Raw genomic sequence first — 19,022 nt, 5'->3', positions numbered from 1 at the left:
ACATCAATATGATCATACAGACTACACAAAACACACTGAAGCCCCATAGAGAAGGAAGCCCAAGGGCTGAAGAATCCACACACCCAAATGCTGGATATGGATCAAAAACTCAGCAGGCTGCAGCCGCTGGTGAGGGTAGGCACTGCCCTACTGGCCCACAGAAACTAAACTGTAACAGGCAGCAAGAAGCTACCTCTGTACAATTCAATTAAGTGGGAAACACGCAATCACAGGAACAACACACTTCCATTTACCAAAACCCTATATATGTTTACAGAAATCTGCAAAGATCTTATACTAACATGGCTGATAGAAGCACAGGACTGAGGTTACAAAGATAGACAAGGGAGTATAATTGCAGCAGGTAAAACCATACTATTAAAAACCAGGCTCAAAGGGGCCAGGGATATAGCTCAGCAGTGCAGTACCTGTCTAGCAAGCACGAGGCCCTGAGTTTGATTCCCAGTACCAAAACAAAGCAAAACAAAACCCAAAAAACAAGGCTCAGGGCTAACATGGTAGCACACATCTATAATCCTAGCAGTCTAGGAGGCTGAGCCAGGAATGCAAGTTTGAGACCATCCTGGGGAACTAAGCAACTCAGCAAGATTCTACCTCAAAAAATATAAAAAGGCCAGGATTATCACTTGGTATGAGGGCCCTGAGTTCAAATCTCAGTACTGATTTGTCTACCCCCTACACACAGGCATGGGCAGGTAGCTCAGTGATCTCTGGGTTTAATACCCAGGAGGAAACAAACACATTAAATCAATCTACAACCCAAGGCTCAGAAAAATGTCTGAAGGTTTCCGGAGCTCACAGGCTATGACTGTGGGGCTTGTTTATCTCTACAACAACACAAAAATAATGACTGAAGTAAGTATAAAAGAATATCTTTAATTGCAAGCACACACATCTCAACAGTGACCCTGTGTACTTGTTGGCCTCTTAATCAGGGACCGTGGCACAAGACCATCCTAGACCAGTACTAGACCATAGCAGAGGCCCAACTCCCACATGTACCTTCAGTCTTCAAACAAAACTGTTTCATTGAATGTACCCGCCCCCACTCAGTGTAAGATGGGACAAGGGAAGGCCCTGAGGGTCACTCTTGGGGATGGGCAGTGGACAGGGACAGGAGGGTTGGCAAGGGTTGGTGGGAAGGATGCTTACACAGTTGCGTTTCTTGCATGGGAAGACTGAGTCTGAGAGACTGCAAAGCTTCTTTTCTAACACTGCCCTCAGCACTAGTTCCCTGGGACTTCCTTAGGTTGTCATGGAAACCAGCCACACCTGGAGAGGCATCAGCACCCACTGGGCTTGTGGTGGGATCAAGAAATAATGGAGACTCTGGGAACTGCGGTGTGGACCCATTCTGGCAGAGTTGCCCCTGCCCGGGTGTGTCCAGGCGTTCTATTTCCTCAGGAGCTCTGTTTACCTCAACACTGGCACCTGCAGAGAGAAAGTCTACTAGATCATCAATGTTTCAACACAAATCATTTTTAGACATGTAACTATGCAGGCTGTACCCATGTACGGGAGCACATCCCCACCTTTCAAATCTGTTCTGAGTGGCAGGGAGACTTGAGCAAATCCATGTCTCCTGGGTTCCCACATCCTCACCTGTAAAGTGGCTTCATCCTCCAGACGATAGCTAGAGAATGAATGTTTCCCTTCAGTTTAAATGAGAACACGAGAGTCAGTCTTCACCAGCATCTTCCCCATACAGCTACTCAAGCTGAAATCTTTCCTATCTTCTTCCTAATTAAAGTCTTTTCTTTTTTTGTTTTTGCTTTTTTGAGACAGAGTCTCACTTTGTAGTATAAAACTCACTATATAGTCTTGAACTCACTGTGTAGCCCAAACGGGTTTCAAACTCAAAGTGATCTTTCTCCCAAGTGCTGGGATTACAGGCAAGTACTACCACACCCAACTAATTAAAGTTTTTTCTATAAATTCATACTTTAGTTTTAATTCCATTATAACTAAAACAAGGAGCCATAATAGCCAGCAGTTTTTAGCACCCAACACAGGGTTGCTCTGGCCTACAAAAGGATTTTCCAGATTCTGAAATTGATGGAGTACTTGCAATATTGGGCATTGGACAGAGAGGACACTAAGATAAAGGATTCACAGGGACATTAAACTGTGTCCACAGTCTCAGCAATTATCCTCACCCTGTGGTCACCTATATTCCAGGAAAAGCAAAGTCCCATACAGCTTAAACCACCACAACATAATCCTTTCATGGGGACAAAACCAGCTGGCAGCCAGGAGCATTCCTCCCACTGGAACCAAACTGTCCCTCAAGTCACAAGGATTCAACCTGAAACTAGGAGTAAGATACTAATTGACTGGACCCTGACCCATCTCAGCTAATCCTATAAATTAATTCCCTGCCTCTGCAGATGAGCCAGGTTGATCCCTTGCATTGAATATGCCCCCTCCAACTGCTGAAATTTGAGTCTTCTCTCTTACTTTCCAATTAAAGCTTTCTCTGGAAGAAAAAACAAAAAACAAAGAAAGAAACAAGAAAGAAAAGGAAAAAAAACCAGAAAGACAGATGGTAAGAAATCTTATAAAAGTCTCTTTAAAAAATAGGAAGAGTCGGGTGTGATGGTTCACACCTGTAATCACAGCACTTGGAACACTGAGGCGCAAGAATCACTGTGAGTTCAAGGCCAGCCAGGGCTACAAAGTGAGTTCATGGCCAGCCTGAACTGCATAATGAAACCCTATCTCAAAAAACAAAAAACAAAACAAAACAAAAAATAGAAAAATAAGCTGGGTATGATGGAATATGTTATAATCCCAGCACTCAGGAGGCTGAAGCAGGAGGATCTTGACGACTACACAGAAAGATCCTGTCTTAAAAAAAAAAAAGAGAGAGAGACAGAGACAGAGAGACAGAGACAGAGACAGAGAGAGAGAGACAGAGAGAGAGAGAGAGAGAGAGAGAGAGAGAAAAGGAAAAGGAAAAGGAAAAGACAAAAAAGTGAGGGGGGTGGGCTGGGGATTTAGCTTAGCAGCATAAGCACCTTCCTTGGAAGCAGGCAGTTGTGAGTTCAATCCCCGGTACCGATAAAAAGGGAAAAGAAAGACAAAAAAGAAAAAAAAAAAAAAAAAAGTGGTGGTGCATGCCTTAATCCCAGCATTCAGGTCGGTGAGGCAGAAGAATCAAACTTTCTAGGTCACTTTGGGCTATACATTGAGACCCTATCTTAAACAAAACAAAGTAAAAAACAAGACAAAAAATAAAAAAGCTAAAAAACAAAGTTGATAATCTTTCTAATAGGCATTGGTAAAAGCAGGGCTTATCAGAGCCTCAGCTTCCATCTGTACAGGATGGTACCAAAATCAATTTGAAGCATAAGCTTACTTTCCAAAGCAAGCCTAAGTGAAGAGATGGACAACTGGATCAGTGTGACTGCAAAGCTGAATACAGTGCCCAGAATACACACACACTCTAAACAGAAAGCTCTCCAAAGCACCTACCTCTCAAATCTTTGTGCTCGGAGGAAAACACTAGTACAGAATAAACTGGCAACTTACACTGGACTTCATCCGGCTGGTCAGGCAGTGCCAGTGGGCCCTGGGGAGTCAGGAGGGCCTCGGGGCAAGCTGAGGTGTCGCTGCTGGATCTGTCTTCCAAGAGGCCATCACACTTGGCTGATACACCATCCATGGTCAGGACGGCCCAAGCTGAGCAGACAATGAAGGACTACAAGTGACCTCAGGAGGAGTGCAGTTTCTGCCATCAGCAACAGCCCAGAGCTCCCAGAAAGACCTTCACTCTATGTTCCATTTTCAGGGCAAAATTTAAAGTTTCACACATGGCTTGCAGTCCAACCAACCAGTATCATGATATCTGATAGGAAGCAAAGAGAAAAACTACTATAAAACTTCATTTGTTAGATTTCAAGCAACAATCACAAAATTAACATTTACTTCTTAATTTTCATTTAGAAACACAGATTTCTTCATTCCATAAACAATCCCCAAATACTTTCAGGGTTTATGTTCTGAAGATAAAATGCGAACTAGTCACACCTGGGCCTTTCATGAAGTTACTCAACATATGCACTGGTGCTAAGTTAAAGAAAGTTCTGCCAAGTCAGCTATGGTGGCATCCCAGCATTCTGGAAGACTGAGGCAGAAAGATTCTAAATTTGAGCCCACGCTGAGAACACTAGAGATTTAACAAGATCCTGTGTCAATATAAAAATGACCTGAGCATGGTGACGCATATCTGAAATCCTAGTGTCAGGGAGGATAGGCAAGGGGATCCTCATGAGTTCAAAACCAGCATAGGTTACATGTAATTTTAAGGTCAGCCTAAACTAATAGCAAGACCCTGTCTCAATAAACAAACACTCTTTCGACTCATCCTGCTGAGCTAGATTTAAGGAAATAAAATTTCACTCTAAATTTGGCAACTGGTTCAACTCCAAGGTGTACAAATGACGTAACTCACTTTCTTATTAACAGAAAAGATATTCTGTGAACTTCTAGTATTCTGCATAAATGTTGGCATTAATAGTTTTATAAAGTTCATACTACCCTATGTTCTGCTCTGTGTTTGGCATGTTTCATGACAAGTTGTATAACCTTCATCCCATACAGAAATTAGAGACAAGCCTAAGTGGGTGGTCCTCATCAGTGGCTGTGACACAGACTGAGTAGCACCGCTGACAAACAGCATGCTCCTCTGGCCAGCCCACACACTCTAACTCCATTTGTCCTCTAACACTGGTCACCTGAGAAAGAGGGCAACCACAACTGATGTGTACAGCCCAGCCTAGACACAGTCCATATTTGCTACAGAAATGTATCTCTGTACAGACTTATATTTGCTCATAAATTGTAATAATCCAGGTATTCTTTTCTGCTGCTCTGTACCCTACAGACCAGAGACACTGTGAGTTAATAATAGTACTGCTAAGAACATAAAGAGCTTACGTATCAGTGATGGCAGACCTTTCTGAGTTTTCAGTGATAATAAACAGCCCGCTATGGCATGTGTGCCATAGGTTTGCCACCACTGTTATACAGTACTATTAATGTGAAACTAGCAAAAGGGCTTGAAACTAGAAAATATTGGTCATAAGAATGTATGAAAACAGGGGCTGCAAGCAGGTGGTCCTGAGTTGGATCCCCAGTACTGGGGGGGGGGGAGGAAGAATATATGAAAACATTAGAAAATGCAAGTGCACTCTGGCAAATAAAACAAAATACCATAAACAACAGAATTTGGAAGTGAGTTTGACTAATAATGCCTAGCACATGTACGTATTTGTTTTTTTATTTTAAAGAAGGTAAAATTAAACAGAACAAAATAGAACAAAACAGATCATAAGGAAACAATTTTAAGAAACACAGATTTCAAAGCAAGACCACTGGAGATCTTCACTGTCTATCATATTGTCTCTTGTTTTCTTCAAATAGTTGTCCACATCTTCACACATAGTGAATACATACTGAACATTATAGTACTAAACTAATCAGAACAAGATGAAGGCAAGTTAACAATAGCTGCAAAAATGTCTCTCATTCTCTTCGAAATAGCTGCCCATATGTTTATGTGTGTTGAAATTAAACATAAGAGACTAGACTAATATCACTCTGAACAGTGAATAATAGAATTGCTAGATTTTATATCATAATGCCACAGAATTAACAGTGGGTATCTTAGTGTCTCTTCTTCTTCAGAGTATCTGTTCATTACATCGTGCATTATATAATCTGTTCCCGTTAACTGTTTAGAAATTCTACACATGTGTGAATCTCTACATGTATACCTATCCTTTCTGTATTATAGGGAAAAACAGATCAAAACAAGACAACAAAACAAATTCCTAGAAAAACATGAAAGACATATAAAAACAAAATATTAGGTGTTAGGAGTAGTTACTATGCTGTCTCTTGTTATTTTCAACAGAATTGTCTACATCATCAGGTATAATATAATTGAACATAGCATTAAATATCTATTTTAATAAAAACACAACATTGGAGACATTGTAGAACTTCAGAAGCAGTTAATAATCAAAGCGGAACTGGTATGTTATTGCATCTTGTCATCTTCAGAGTAGTTGCACCTACTCTTAGACTTGATATTATCAAGCATACCAAATTCGAATAAAATCAGTCAAGACCAAACAGTGGCCTAACAAATCAGATTCAAATAAGATCAGTCATAGTAACATAGTGTAAGTAGTACAGGGCTTCAGTTTAACAGGAAATTAAGGATAGCCATTTTTGGGATAGCTGTCTGTGCCCTCAAATCTAGTATGAGTAGACAGACTGGAACAGAATAAAATCAAACTAAATAGATAAGACTAATGTGGCTTTTAAATCTTGATACACTATTAACAATGTCCTCTGCCTTCCTTTTTTAGACAATTTCTCCCCTTTCCCTTTCTCAGGGTAGTTTGTATATTTTGGGTCCCACAAACTCCTTTAGTTTTTAGATTAGGGGGGCAACCCATTATCTATCTAAGTGACGCTGAACCTTTTTACCCCTGAGCTTGATCTTGAGCTGTATGCCTTTACTTACTAAAGCCTCAAGGTTTTCCTTCCTTATAGCTGAGTAGTTCTCCACCGCACAAAAGTGTCATGACTTTCCAACCTATCTTCCGCTGCTGGACGAGCTGTCCCTATTTCTCTGATTCCCTGTCACATAAAGCATCATTTTCTCATCTTTGACTTTATTATTTATTAACCCTCTTTCAGGTAGATTGTATTTCCTATTCAGAGCATCTTGATGGATCCTATCTCCTGATGTACTCTGCCTGTGTTTCTTTTTGTTAGTGTATCAAGGCCATCTATATTAGACATTATAGCCAACCTTCTCAGCCTCATCTCTGCTATTATTTATCCACTTTTCTTCTTCATTCCACTGTCTGCCCCATTCATTGAGGCCTCTCTGCCACTGTTGCTGGAATCCTGGTATTTTTTCTATCTCTCTCTAGTTCTTCACTAGTTTTTATAGGGTTGGATTGGTGGTCACGAACTCCCACAGCTCTTCCTTGTCATGGAAACATCTTGTCTCTCTGTTAATTTTGAGAGAGAGTTTTTCAGGGTACATCCATCTGGGTTGGAGGTTATTTTCTTTCAGGGCTTGGACTACTTCACTCCAAGCTCTTCTTGATTTGATAGTTTGTGTTAAGAAGTCTGTGGTTATTTTGATGGATTTTCCTTTGTAGGTAATCTGTTTCTTTTCTCTGACCACTTTTAATATTCTGTTCTTGTGGTGAATTTCTGGGATCTTGATTATTATATGTCTGAGTGTAGATCTGTTTTGATTGTAGTTGGCTGGAGTTCTGTATGCCTCATTTATCTGGATATCATTTCTTTTTCCTATGTTTGGGAAGTTTTCCTTAATTATTTCTGTGAATAGCCTTTGTAATTCATTTGTATTTACTCCTGCTTCTTTGCTCACATTTTTTATTCTTAAGTTATAGATCTTCTTGTTGTCTTCTAGCATTTGTATTGTTACTTCCTGGTTCCTTGTTATTTTTAAGAGGTCTTTTCCTTCACAATCACACATTGCAAATCTAACTTCAAATTTTGAAAGGCTAACTTTAGTTTCTGTCAAGGCATTTTGCCAGCTTTCAATGGAGTTTTTAATTTCCTGGTAATCTCTTTGGATCTGTTTCATGTATTCTAGATTTTGTTTATATTCTTCACCAAAAGTTTCTCTTCTTTTTCTGGGTTCCTTCATTCTTCCATCTGTGTCTTCTTGAGAGGGGCTTAGCATTGCTTTTATTAATCCTTTTATGTCTTGCCTCACTTGGATTAGAATTTCAGTTTTACATTCGTCTATGAGTTCACAAAGGTATTTCTTTATGTCCGCTAATGCTGTGGCCGATATTGCATGATTGCTGCCCTAGATCTCTTCTGTATTTACCTCTTCTGGACTTATTTTCCCAGGGTCAGCGGCTGGAGGCTTTTTATTATTTTTTTCTCTTGTCGTGTTTCTGATTTCTTTCAGACAGGTGTATGGTGGAGGTCTCAGGCCCCATCTGTATTGCTTACGGTTTTTCTGAAGTGTGCTGGCTGGGGGATTGCTGCCTTCTCTAGTTCGCTGTTATCTGAGGTGCACGCAGGGATAATGCAGGCTAGCCTCCCTCTTCTCCGAGCCAGTCAACTGGCGAGTGCCTTCAGCACATTAGTCTGTGCTATGTGGACATCACAGGTTCGGGACAGTTTCGTCCCTGGCTATTGCGTCCCAACCAGGGGTGTGACCCAGCCCAAGTAGATCCCACCAGTCTTCTCTGGGCCAGGGGCAGCTGACTGACGCCACTGCAGTTCTGGGTTCAGGCCTGTCCCGCTCAACTCCAAAATGTCCTCCAGCCTGCCACACCCGCCGCGGGATCCAACTTCCAGCACTCACCACGAATTAATGCAGCTCTCCACCTCCACTGCGTCCTCCCTTCAAGGGCCCTGGACTCACCAACTCCTGTTATCCGTGGCCACGGTTTCAGTTCAACCGTGAATCATCCGATTCCAGGGCGTGCCTAGCACAGCGTGGGACCAGTTCCAATGAGAGCATCTGGTTCCAGCCTTTCATCCATGGTTTTCCTTCCTTTCTTTCTTTTTCTTTTCCCTCAGTTTCTTTCTGGGTTGTGAGAATCCCTCTCCTTTCGTTTGGTCTTCTCCATGTTAAATTCTAGCGTCTGAGTTGGTTTTCACAGAGAGGCTCTCTATCCTGCTACCTATCAAGCCACCATCTTCAGAACTTTTCCACATGCACATATTTGAAGACTACAACAATGCCTGAGTCACAGAAATGAGGGAAGTTACTGAGACTGGACAAAAAATAATCCTGTGTGCAGTAAGTTTTCAATCTCACCTTGTCTCAATAATCATCTTTCATTCCCTGGGAAGATTTTTCCATCTGTGTGGACAGATCAACAGGTCTCTGGAGCCTGATAAGATCTGAGCTACAATTTGTTCTTACTCATGTCACAGACCCCTCTGAAAATCACCATTTCACAGGATCCCACCTCTGAAAAGCCACTGTTGCAATCACCAAGCCTGTTCTCAGTACCAGTTCTAGACACTTTTAAGAAACAGCTGGTGGTGAGCCAGCCATGCCAGAATGTGGGGCTGTGAGGACACCCACAAAGCAAGGTGAGGCACATCAGCAAAATGAGGCCAAAGATGTCCCTTTGCCACAGGTGCACCACTCCAAGGACAGCTGAATTAGAAACATGTGCAGGAATAAATCTGGAGGACCACAGAATCCACTGGTCACTGAATGTTGGTATACCACACATTATGGTCATACTGCAAAATTCCTTAGCCAGAGAAAACCTTTACAATTTGCTTTGAAATGTCTTTGCTTCTGTCTGGGGAGGACAATGATGTCTAAATCATCATGTGTTCTCACAATGACCACATCCCCAGTGTTTGTCAGATAAAAGCTATGGTGACAGAAAGCCAGCCCCATGGCTGACAATTAAAGTCCCCCACCATCTTTCCACATCCACATCAGGCCTCCGAAGTTTCTCTTCGCTCTGAAGGTAAAATCCAAGATCTACTCTTTGCTGTCACTATATTGCTATCTCAGCACACCAATGCAATGTTGTCCATTTATTCCATGACACTGTACAGTACTTGAAACCTGAAACCATCATTTCAAGTCTCCCTCCCAATCACTTCAAAACTCTCCCCACTCACAGTGGCACTCAATACACATTAATACATTAGTCTTAGTCTCTGCCAAGTTCTATCCCTTCACAATTAAGCTAATAGCGCAGTTCCAAAGCAAAATGATGAAGCACCAGAATCCTTGAGATCAATACTGCCTTTTCAGGCATAAAAATTCTTACTTACTCCTACTAAATTATCTGGAGCCTAGACATGACAGTATGCACTTGTGATTTCCCAGTACTCTGAGAGGCTGAAGCAGGAAGATTGCAAATTCAAGCCCAGGTTGGGCAATTTATAAAGATCCTGTTTCAAAAAAAAAAAAAAAAAAAAAAAAAGGCTGGAAGTATAGCTCAGTGAGAAGATCCTGGGTTCAATTCCCAGTAGGGTGGTGGTAGTGGGGAAATTCAGGGCTACAGAGCACAAGAGCCATGGCCTACAAAAGCAATGTCACCTAACAAAGAGGAGCAGGGCACTAAAGCAACCATACTTAAAAAAGACAAATATAGGGGCTGGGGATTTAGCTCAGCAGCATAAACACTTGCCTTGCAAGCAGTCGTGAGTTTGATCCCTGGTACTGATAAAAAAAAAAAAAAAAAAAAGACAAATCTGCAGAAGAGAGAAGCCAGGAGTCCCAGAGAGAATGTGCCTCACAGGCAAAGTGACGATGCCTACATTTAATGCTGCACAGGAAAGAGAACCACTGGCCAAGAAAGTTCAAGTTCTCCTGATGATAAACATGGCAGCAAGTGGGTCCAGCTGTAGGAGCCTGAGGCCATCATATACTCCAATCTCAATTTCCCTTTTTCTGATTTCTTACTGAACAAGACACCTTTTGATTCCTAAACAATCCTACCTTCTTCCAGAGATGGGGTTATGCAGCCCTCCAGAATGCAGAACTCTGAGACTATGATTTAATCTAGTAATTCATGAAGATAACACCTGGTCACATGCAGGTCCTCTGGAAGCTGACTAAACAACTCCGACCATGGCAATGGTCCTCCCAGAAGAGCAATAAACTTGCATTCTCTGCCTATCCTCAGAATCCCCTGAATTAATTTTATTTATTTATTGTCTTTTTGAGACAGGGTCTTTATGCAGTTCAGGCTGGCCTTGAGCTCACTTTGTAGCCTAGGCTGGTCTCAAACTCACAATGATCCTCCTGCCTCAGCCTCCTGAGTGCTGGGATTACCATGCTTGACTCTCCTGAATTTTAGTTAGCATGATGACTCAGTCATTCAGGATCTCATTATCTCTGACTGCTGACAAAGGCAAATCTCCGGGTAACAAGGAGGAAGACCAGACAGTTAGGGGTGTGTAGGAAGAAAGCTGTTATTAGTAACATGTTCTTTTCATTTTATGATTATATTTTTAAAAAGTTTTCATTATATGATCATTTTTGACCACTTGCATTCCTATGTCCCTTAGACAGCAGACACAAGGCAAAGCTATCACTAAGAACTTAGCAAGGTGCCTAACTCTAGGTTCACTTCTGCCTGCTGTCATGGGACTTTATATTGAGAAACCATGGTCTCAGGCACCTACAGGGCTTCAAGTTTGCACCACAGCAGAGCCCTTGCAAGAGATATACATATCCACAGCTGCTTCTTGAGACTGTTCCTATTGGTAGTTAGATACAAAGCACAGTCCAAGAAAAAACATGATTTCCTAAAGATAATTATGCGTGAGGCCATACTAGTAACATATAGTAAACAGGACCATATACATGTGAAAACCAAAGGCCAACCTCAGGTCACTGAGATATAAAGAATAGGTTTAGAAGAAGTGAACAAGTCTGCCTCAAATCCTGATTCCTTTATCACCAGTCTGTGAGATCTTGGGCAAATTTCTGATCTACTATTAGTCTGTTTCTTTATCAATAAAACAATGAAAAAGCAAATACAAATTACTGCCAGTATTGAATGTAATAAAGTATGGGGTCTTAGCTGGGCATGGTAGCACTCTGGAGCGATGAGGCTGACGCAGGCAAGTTTGAGCATAGTCTGGGCAACTCAGTGATTTAGCAAGACTTTGCCTTAAAAAATAAAAAAGGGGGATGTAGCTCAGGGCAAAAGCCCTGCGTTCAATATTCAGTGTAGAAAGGGAAATAAAGGTATAGTGTCTGTCCTATGCTTTCAATAGATAGGTTCAATTATTAGTACTACTGTTTTCCTTTCAATTGCTGCTTATCAAAATTGATAATTGATTATAGTCTCATTTAAGTATATTATTATTTTTTTAAACACTGGGACTAGACCTAGAGATTTGTATGTTATGCAACCACTCATCACTTGGCTACACCTAGTCTTTAAAACTGAAGAATCTCTTGAGACAGGATCCTGTATAGGCTAATCTACTTGACTCAACCTACTGAATAGCCAAGATTACAGGCATGAACCACTACATCTAGTGAGAAAGCACACTATTTCTTTTTGTTGCTTTTTGTGTGAGGCTCAGTCTCACTCTGTTGTTCAGGCTGGCCTCAATCTCATGTTGATTCTCCAGCCTCACCCTCAGCCTCCTGAGTGCTGGGATTGCAGGTGTGCACCACCACACCTCACTCAGTACACAACTTCTTAAAGCAACTGGCAAAAAACCCCAGGTACTTTTGAATCTGAGTAATGTCAGATGGTTTTCATTTCCTTTTGCCATTCATAGTATACCATTACTGAAAGCTATTAAAGGACTATAAAGGCAAAAGTCTTGAGGAACCCATAAATAAACAGCTATGTTTCACTAACAATAAAATACAAACTTCTCGTTATAAACTGAAGCCACATCCCAACTGCTTTCCTTTTCCATTACACGATGGCTACATTTTGTGCCTAAAACTTGTGCCTGAACTTGCTCTCCACAGGGTCTGAAACACAGGCAAGTTCCCACGGCAGTTTCTTGCCATAAAGACCTTGGCTCAAAAGTCACCTTTCCGAAAGGACTTTCCCATCACTTAAGTGGATGACCCCACCCGACATTGAATCACCTCAGTTATGGCCTTATTAGTTGTCTGTGTCCCTCTACTATACGGTGCACTGGGTGAGGGCGAGGACGACACCTCGCCTCTGTATCACAGGACCTGCAGTGGACTGAGCTGTCACCCCACGGGGACTCAGTAGACACCTGTGTAACGAAGGTTAGCCGTTCACCTGGCCCACGTCACAAAAGTGTCAGGCCCCACTCCCTCTACAGCACTGAACTCACAGTAAAGCTCCAATGGGCACCTAGTCGAGATACTAAGTCCGCCACGGACTAAGCAAACAAGAAAGCGCCCGCTACCTGCAGAAGGACTAGACCTCAAACTCACTGGCCCAGCGACCGCAGTGGCCGCCTAAGGGACAGTCTGCACCCCACGGGCGCAGAATTTCCGCCTTTATAAAGCTGGTTCTGAGAATGGTCGAGGCAGGCTGAGGCCAGAAGCTAGAGAAGACCGGGTGAGCGGCCGGCGCCGATCTTACCCCGACCCAGCCTCCCTGGCGTTCCAGGTTCTCGGCCCCAACCGCGGGCCCCTGTTCTACGTCCACGGCCCTCCCCGGGGACGGTCCCTCAGCCCTCGCCCTGCGAACACCCGCTGACAAGGTCCCGACCCTCCCCGGCCCTCGCTCCGCGTTCCTCACCGGGTGGCTGTCCGGGTAGCTCCAGAGAGACGTGGCCGAGCCAGGGGCGGGGCGCGGCGGTGCGACGGCCTCAGGTCTCCGGAAACAACCTGGGCGCGTGGCCTCCGTTCCGGAACAGAAACTGTCTTTGCCTGCTCACTAGAAACTACCCCCGCCCAGGGTCAGTATCAAGCTCACCCCAGACAATCCAACGAAGACTTCAGAAAGTGACAGTAAGATTTTGTGGCCTTTTCCTTGGTACAAACAACTACCACATTAATTGGACCAGCTCTGACAGAAATCCAGACAACTAAACTTCCGGCGGAAGTGGCGTGGCCGGGGCTTCGAGCCGCGGCCACGCCTACCCCTGCCGTCAGGTTGTGGGCGTGACCTAACCCCATCCCCCTCTTGCGGCGGGCGTGACTCGCGTGCGTCACCGCCGCCGCGCCCTAAAACCCGTGCTGCGCAGTTTGTGGTCCTCAAGTGCTCCCTGTTCGGACTCTGAGCACAGGTTAGGTGTCGGGTTATTGTCGGCCTGGATGCAGGTGCTATGCAGTCCCAGTCGTCCAAAACTGACTTAGGAGGATCGCCGCGAGTTGGAAACCAGCCCTTGCTACACAGTGAGTCCTATCTTACATAGCGAAACCCTGTCCAAAAAAGACAAAAAAAAAAAATCCCAAACTGGCAGGAGACTCAAATTCATGTCGCTTTTGAGAGCAGTTTGGCGAGATGCTATCTTAAAATAATAATGATGATAATGATAATGCAGAGTTGGGTGTGTAACTCAGTGATAGACTCTGGATTGTATTTTAGCGCCGATAGGCTTACACGGGAGGATCTGTAGATTGGAATCAGTGTAAGCAAAGTAGCAACTTGAAGGCCAGTCTGGCAGTCCCAACCCCAAATGCCAGTTTATTAGATGATGCAAGAGGTGGGTTACAGAGCATGGAGCAGATGTGCTGTGGGATTAGTGGGGCTACATCCCAAGCCCACGTGCACTGTCTGCATCTCTGAATCCTTCCTGGGACCACACCGGATCTCCGTTGACCCAGTGGGGAGTGGCCGCCCAGCCCCCAAGTATAGGTACATTTTAATTCTTTCTAGGATGTTGCACTTTCCAGGGTAAAGATTCAGTACTTGCGTGGAACAAGTACACATTTAAGCATTTCACTTTATTTGGAGAGTCTGTAAATGGCTTGTGCTTTCCGTTTTATAGTAGCCACATGTTCGATATTCAACCACAGATAGGACTGATCCCTTGGGCTGTCTTGTACCCTAGAGACCCTACTGAGCTCACTTACTCGTTTCCAGTTTGGTTTGTTCATTTTAGTTTTTTCTTTTTTTTAATTCCTTGGCGTTTTCTATGTAGAATATTAGGTAGTAAACACATAAAATTTAACTCGAAATAACTGAAGACTCAACTGTAAAATGTATGACATTATTATAATTTTAAGGAAACAGAAAATTTTGGGGACCTGGAGCGTGGAAAAAGTTCTTAGAGTTGGAGAGTAAAACCCACAAAAGAAAGAATGATAAACTAAACCATCTGCCATCAAAACTAAACACTCTTATCTGGGTATGATGATGTTCCCTCATCCTCCTAACACTTGAGAAGCAAAGGTAAGATGATTGCATGAGATCAAGGCCAGCCTGGACTCTATAGTAAGTTCAGTACCAGCCTGGACTACATAGTGTGACCATGTCTGAAAACAAACAAATAAAACTAAACACTTGTTCTAAGCAAGACCACACATTAAGGAAATGAAAAGACAAGCTATGGAAAATATTTCCAAACCACATATTTAATAAACAAACATTACCTAGAACATAAATAAATTCTAAAAATAGTGGAAAGACAGTTGGAAAATAGGCAGAATGGATGGAGAAAAGAGGTTTTGAAAAGAGGTTCAAGGTCACTAGCAATGACAGAAAATCAAACATGTCTGCTGTGTGTAATGTTTACTTTCATCTTTTAAGGAGTAACATATCTTGATTATTTTTACTTTCCTTCCCCTCCCGAGTGCCTCTTTAGAAGGTGGAGCCAGGAAATGATTACAGAGTACACACTAGGGCAGCCAGAGTAGAATTTGGTTAGGATACCTTGAGATTTGGTATTATGACTACTCCACCCTTATCCAAGACACTATAGTTAGAGCTTAAATATGTGTTATTACTTGGGATATTTTATTTGCAAATGATGGAGACAGTAACAAGCTTGAGTTCAAAGAGAAATTATTACATTCTAGTAGATGATTGGACTAGAATACTACTGGGGAAGAGGAATGTAGCTGGGTCACAGGAATAAATGACTGAAGAAACCCAAAATAAAAAATAAGGAAAATCAAGTTAAAATTACCTGGGAGACTGGGATGTAGCTCAGTGTGAGCACTTGCCTAGCACAGGAGAGGCACTGGGTTTAATCCCCAGCATAAGAGAAGTGGTGGCAGCATTATTTGTAATATGCTGCTCCTAGCAGTATTATTTGTAATAGCCTCAAAGTGGAAATAATCCAGATATACTGCTCTGTTCCAGCTGTAGGGGTGTGGGTTGAAGGACCTTCCCAGAGTGATGATGGCTGGTAAAGGGCAGGGTTTTCATATGCTCCCACTCATCTGTTACAAACTTGCTGCAGCTTACTGCTTGCTATATGCTGCACAATTCCTGCTCTCCAAAATAAAAGTCAAATAAGAGGAAACAGGAATATCTTTGCAAGTGGAAAGAGGACAAAGAGATGGGAAGCGCCATAAAAAGAATTAACATGTGTTAAGTACCTGTACCAACTCCTCCATAATGAATGTAATGTAAACATATACTAAAATTTTTTTAAAAGTCCTCACTCTCAAGGAACTTACTTCCTGGTGGCAAACCAGTCAACAAATACATAACCAGAAGTGATGAGCTGAGATAAAGGTGGCAGAGAGATGCGTGAGGAGGTGAGCTGTGATTTTTTTTTTTTTTCTTTTTTCCTTTTTATCGGTACCGGGGATCAAACTCACAACTGCCTGCTTGCAAGGCAGGCGCTTATGCCGCTGAGCTAAATCCCCAGCCCCTGAGCTGTGATTTTTAAAGATGGGATTTTGAGATTAGTTGAGAGGCCAGCAGAGCCAACTGCTAAGCAAAACTTGAAAACACTCAGTTCCTCTATGGAAGTAGATTGGACCTAAGCCTGTATGGGGGATGGGGACAGGGGAGGGTAACAGGAGTGAAGATTTGGAGCAGAAACGAGAAAGACAAAAAAAAAAAAAAAGAGTGAAGCCAGCAGGTGGAGACAGGAACATCCTGGGGAGGCTGGGCTGCGCACAGGCTCAGCCAGCAAGGGAAGCAACTTCAGACACCATACACAGCCTGCGGGACTCGGGTGGGGTGCCTGTATTCAGTGAGGGGGGGCTGTATTCAGTAAGTAGGGGTTGCTGACATGGGCAAGAGGTGGCTGTGCAGCCATGGTGAAGGCAGAGGGAAGGTGGTCTCAGGGACAGTGTGGGTTACACTTGGTATCTGACCTACTCTGGGCTTTCTAAATTAAGTTCCTGTTTTCTTTCTTGCCCCAGATAATTTAAGTTCCCACTGGCAGGCTCCTGGTAAACTTGTGGCCCGGTGGCAATTTATGGGCCTCTCTACTAAGTCTGGCTACAGGCTACATTAGGATCAGCCTGCTTATCATTTTCCTGGGTAGCCAGACCAGAGTGACCACTAACTAGCAAGGTTCCCTTAACTGGCAGAAGCCCATCAATGATGTCCAGCAGCCAACCCACAGCCAAGAGCAGTCTGCTTCTCTCAGAACAAGGTCTAGTCATTCCAACCTGCTAGCACTTAGGCATCCAAGGTGACTTAAACCATTTCCATCAGCCCTTCCTATGGCCTTAGTAGAGGGCTGACCTGATTCCCTTATTCTTTTAAGCCAATTTTCCTGGGCCTAATGATCTCTCCCTGGGGTTGACCTGACTGCCCTCGATCCTGACCTCCCCAGTGCAGGATGACTGGCATGGACAGGACACCTGGAGGATGAGGTGCTTAGCCACATCAGAGAATACAGGGGGAGTCTGTAGGCAGCCACAGGCCGAGCTGACTCTCCCAGGACTGGACTCCAGGGCTACATGAAACACATGGGGCAGGACTGCTGCCCAGTTTTCCAGAGGACAGTGGGGGCCACAAGACAGCTACCAATGGCAGATTTTGTGGGTGGGGTGAAAGGGTCTTAAAAGTCCATAAAAACCCTTCCAGAATCCCACCCACCTGCACCTTGGGTCACTCCTGGGAACAATAGCCTGAGTCTGAGTGTATCTTGGGTTGGAGCCAGTGAGGCCTAAAGCAAGGTGCAGTTCCTCTCCCAATACAGGCAGAAGAAAGGTACTGTATCCTCTATGGATCTGGCTCTGAAGAGGGCAAGGAGAGGTAGTGAGTGCTGGGGTCATCTCTCAAAGGCACAGACATGTAGCAGCCTTGCCTTTCTGGCTCAAGACATCCACCCACCCTGGACAAACTGGCTGTGGCTTCTCAGAGTGGTGAAGTGAAAGTCCCTGGACCCACTGTAACAGATGATGCAGAGCTGGCACCCCAACATGGTCAGATGGCAAGATGCTTATAGAGGTGGCATGAAGAGGGAACAGTGGTGCATCTTCTGAGGAGAAGCTTATGTCAGCCCCACACAGGAACCCAATACAGAGAGGAGAGAAACAAACACGGCTTGTTTATTAGAACTGAGAGAGGAATTGCTCTCCCACAGATAGAAGAGTGCTGCCTCTCAGTGTGTATCAAGAGCAAGACAACAATTGAAAAGTGTATTCCTGAGAAGAAGCAAAAAAGTTACCAGCTTGCAAACAAACATAACAGGTGAGTTCAACAAAAAATAAAACTTTTTTTAAAAACAAAAAACAAAATTTCAAGTATAATTCCAGATAATGTGGCAAACCTAATGTAGGAGGGGAGGGCTCCAGCGGGGAAGGCCCTTCATCCACCTGCTCTGTAGAGGCCTGGCAGAGGCTGGAGCTAGCCTCATCTTACTCCACCACAGCCCATGGCCAGCCCAGTGCTGGGGAGGGCAGTGACACAACTCACCAGCATCAGCAAGGAGCTGCTTACTTGTCATCTGTGTCCATAGTTGGCAGTCTAGGACATTTGATCTTTTTTTTTAATATTCAGAAACCTTCTTTCAAATATACTATACCCAATTTAGTCAATTTGTAAATTATAAATTATATTATTTGCACTACCGTTTGTGATATTTAAATCTTATTAGAAGATAAGCACCATAACTATTAAAAAATATATAAGAGGCTGTGTTTGTCCCAACAGCAGAATATTCTGTACATCCTGTATGCTGTAAACCTACACGTTCCCTTTCCCTAACAGAGTGCTTCTGACACTTTCCCCTTTCTTTCATGAAATTTTTCCTGAAAAGAGATTTCCATTTTAACTGCAGTTCTGGAAAAGGAACAAAAAGAGAAAACCTGCACAGTGACCACTTGCGGAGGGTGGGTCCAACTGTGGATCTGGCAGGAGGCCTGAGTGTGGGCTCAACTGCCGGTTTTCAGCAGAAGGCTGTTGCTGCCACCTTGCCCTCCAGGCTGACTGGGCATCTCGCTCACGTTAAAGCTCCACAGTGGCTAATCACAGAGTCCAGCCTGCACTACTGGGAATGGTAAAAATACCCTCAGAGGTCTGTATTCAGAATTTTCAAAACACAGTGTCCCTGTCTCCATGGCTCTGTGCTGTTTCCCTGATGTTCAGTTCTTGAACCTTGTCTGCTCACAGATGTGATTAAATTTCCTGCAGGGAGAA

At 43.5% G+C, this 19,022-nt stretch overlaps 2 protein-coding genes and 1 long non-coding RNA gene across 24 annotated transcripts in view; 1 reads left to right on the top strand and 2 right to left on the bottom strand.

Annotated features, from left to right (window-relative positions):
* Golga3 (golgin A3) overlaps window positions 1–13,560 on the bottom strand; it is a 45,797-nt gene extending 32,237 nt beyond the window's left edge. For 2 of the 6 annotated variants that reach the window (XM_063225395.1, XM_004999371.4), the window contains exons 1-3: window positions 13,266–13,552; window positions 3,553–3,868; window positions 1,174–1,452 (exon numbers count right to left, since the gene is read on the bottom strand). In XM_063225395.1, coding sequence (XP_063081465.1) covers window positions 1,174–1,452; window positions 3,553–3,685 — 412 coding nt within the window. In that variant the 5' untranslated portion in view covers window positions 3,686–3,868; window positions 13,266–13,552. Of the gene's footprint in view, window positions 1–1,173; window positions 1,453–3,552; window positions 3,869–13,265 lie in introns of all 6 variants that reach the window. The other 4 variants (XM_013148606.3, XM_003461130.5, XM_063225396.1 and 1 more) reach the window with 3 other exon arrangements.
* Window positions 13,561–13,644: 84 nt separating this feature from the next.
* Window positions 13,645–18,121, top strand: LOC106026834 (uncharacterized). 2 transcript variants are annotated; one of them, XR_010039532.1, is made up of 4 exons: window positions 13,656–13,864; window positions 14,699–14,864; window positions 16,075–16,177; window positions 17,884–18,121. It is a non-coding gene; the product is annotated as an uncharacterized LOC106026834 (long non-coding RNA). The 2 variants fall into 2 exon arrangements; XR_010039533.1 differs by lacking the exon at window positions 14,699–14,864 and having other exon boundaries at window positions 13,645–13,864.
* Chfr (checkpoint with forkhead and ring finger domains) overlaps window positions 17,910–19,022 on the bottom strand; it is a 69,877-nt gene continuing 68,764 nt past the window's right edge. For all 16 annotated transcript variants that reach the window (XM_063225398.1, XM_063225400.1, XM_063225402.1 and 13 more), the window contains one exon: window positions 17,910–19,010. In XM_063225398.1, coding sequence (XP_063081468.1) covers window positions 18,968–19,010 — 43 coding nt within the window. In that variant the 3' untranslated portion in view covers window positions 17,910–18,967. The remainder of the gene's footprint in view (window positions 19,011–19,022) is intronic.

The sequence above is a fragment of the Cavia porcellus genome, unplaced genomic scaffold, assembly GCF_034190915.1.
Source record: "Cavia porcellus strain 051 isolate PalLab524CR breed Dunkin Hartley unplaced genomic scaffold, mCavPor4.1 scaffold_16, whole genome shotgun sequence".
In the NCBI taxonomy this organism is placed as follows: Eukaryota; Metazoa; Chordata; class Mammalia; order Rodentia; family Caviidae; genus Cavia; species Cavia porcellus.
This window is presented reverse-complemented; position numbering and strand designations above follow the sequence as displayed.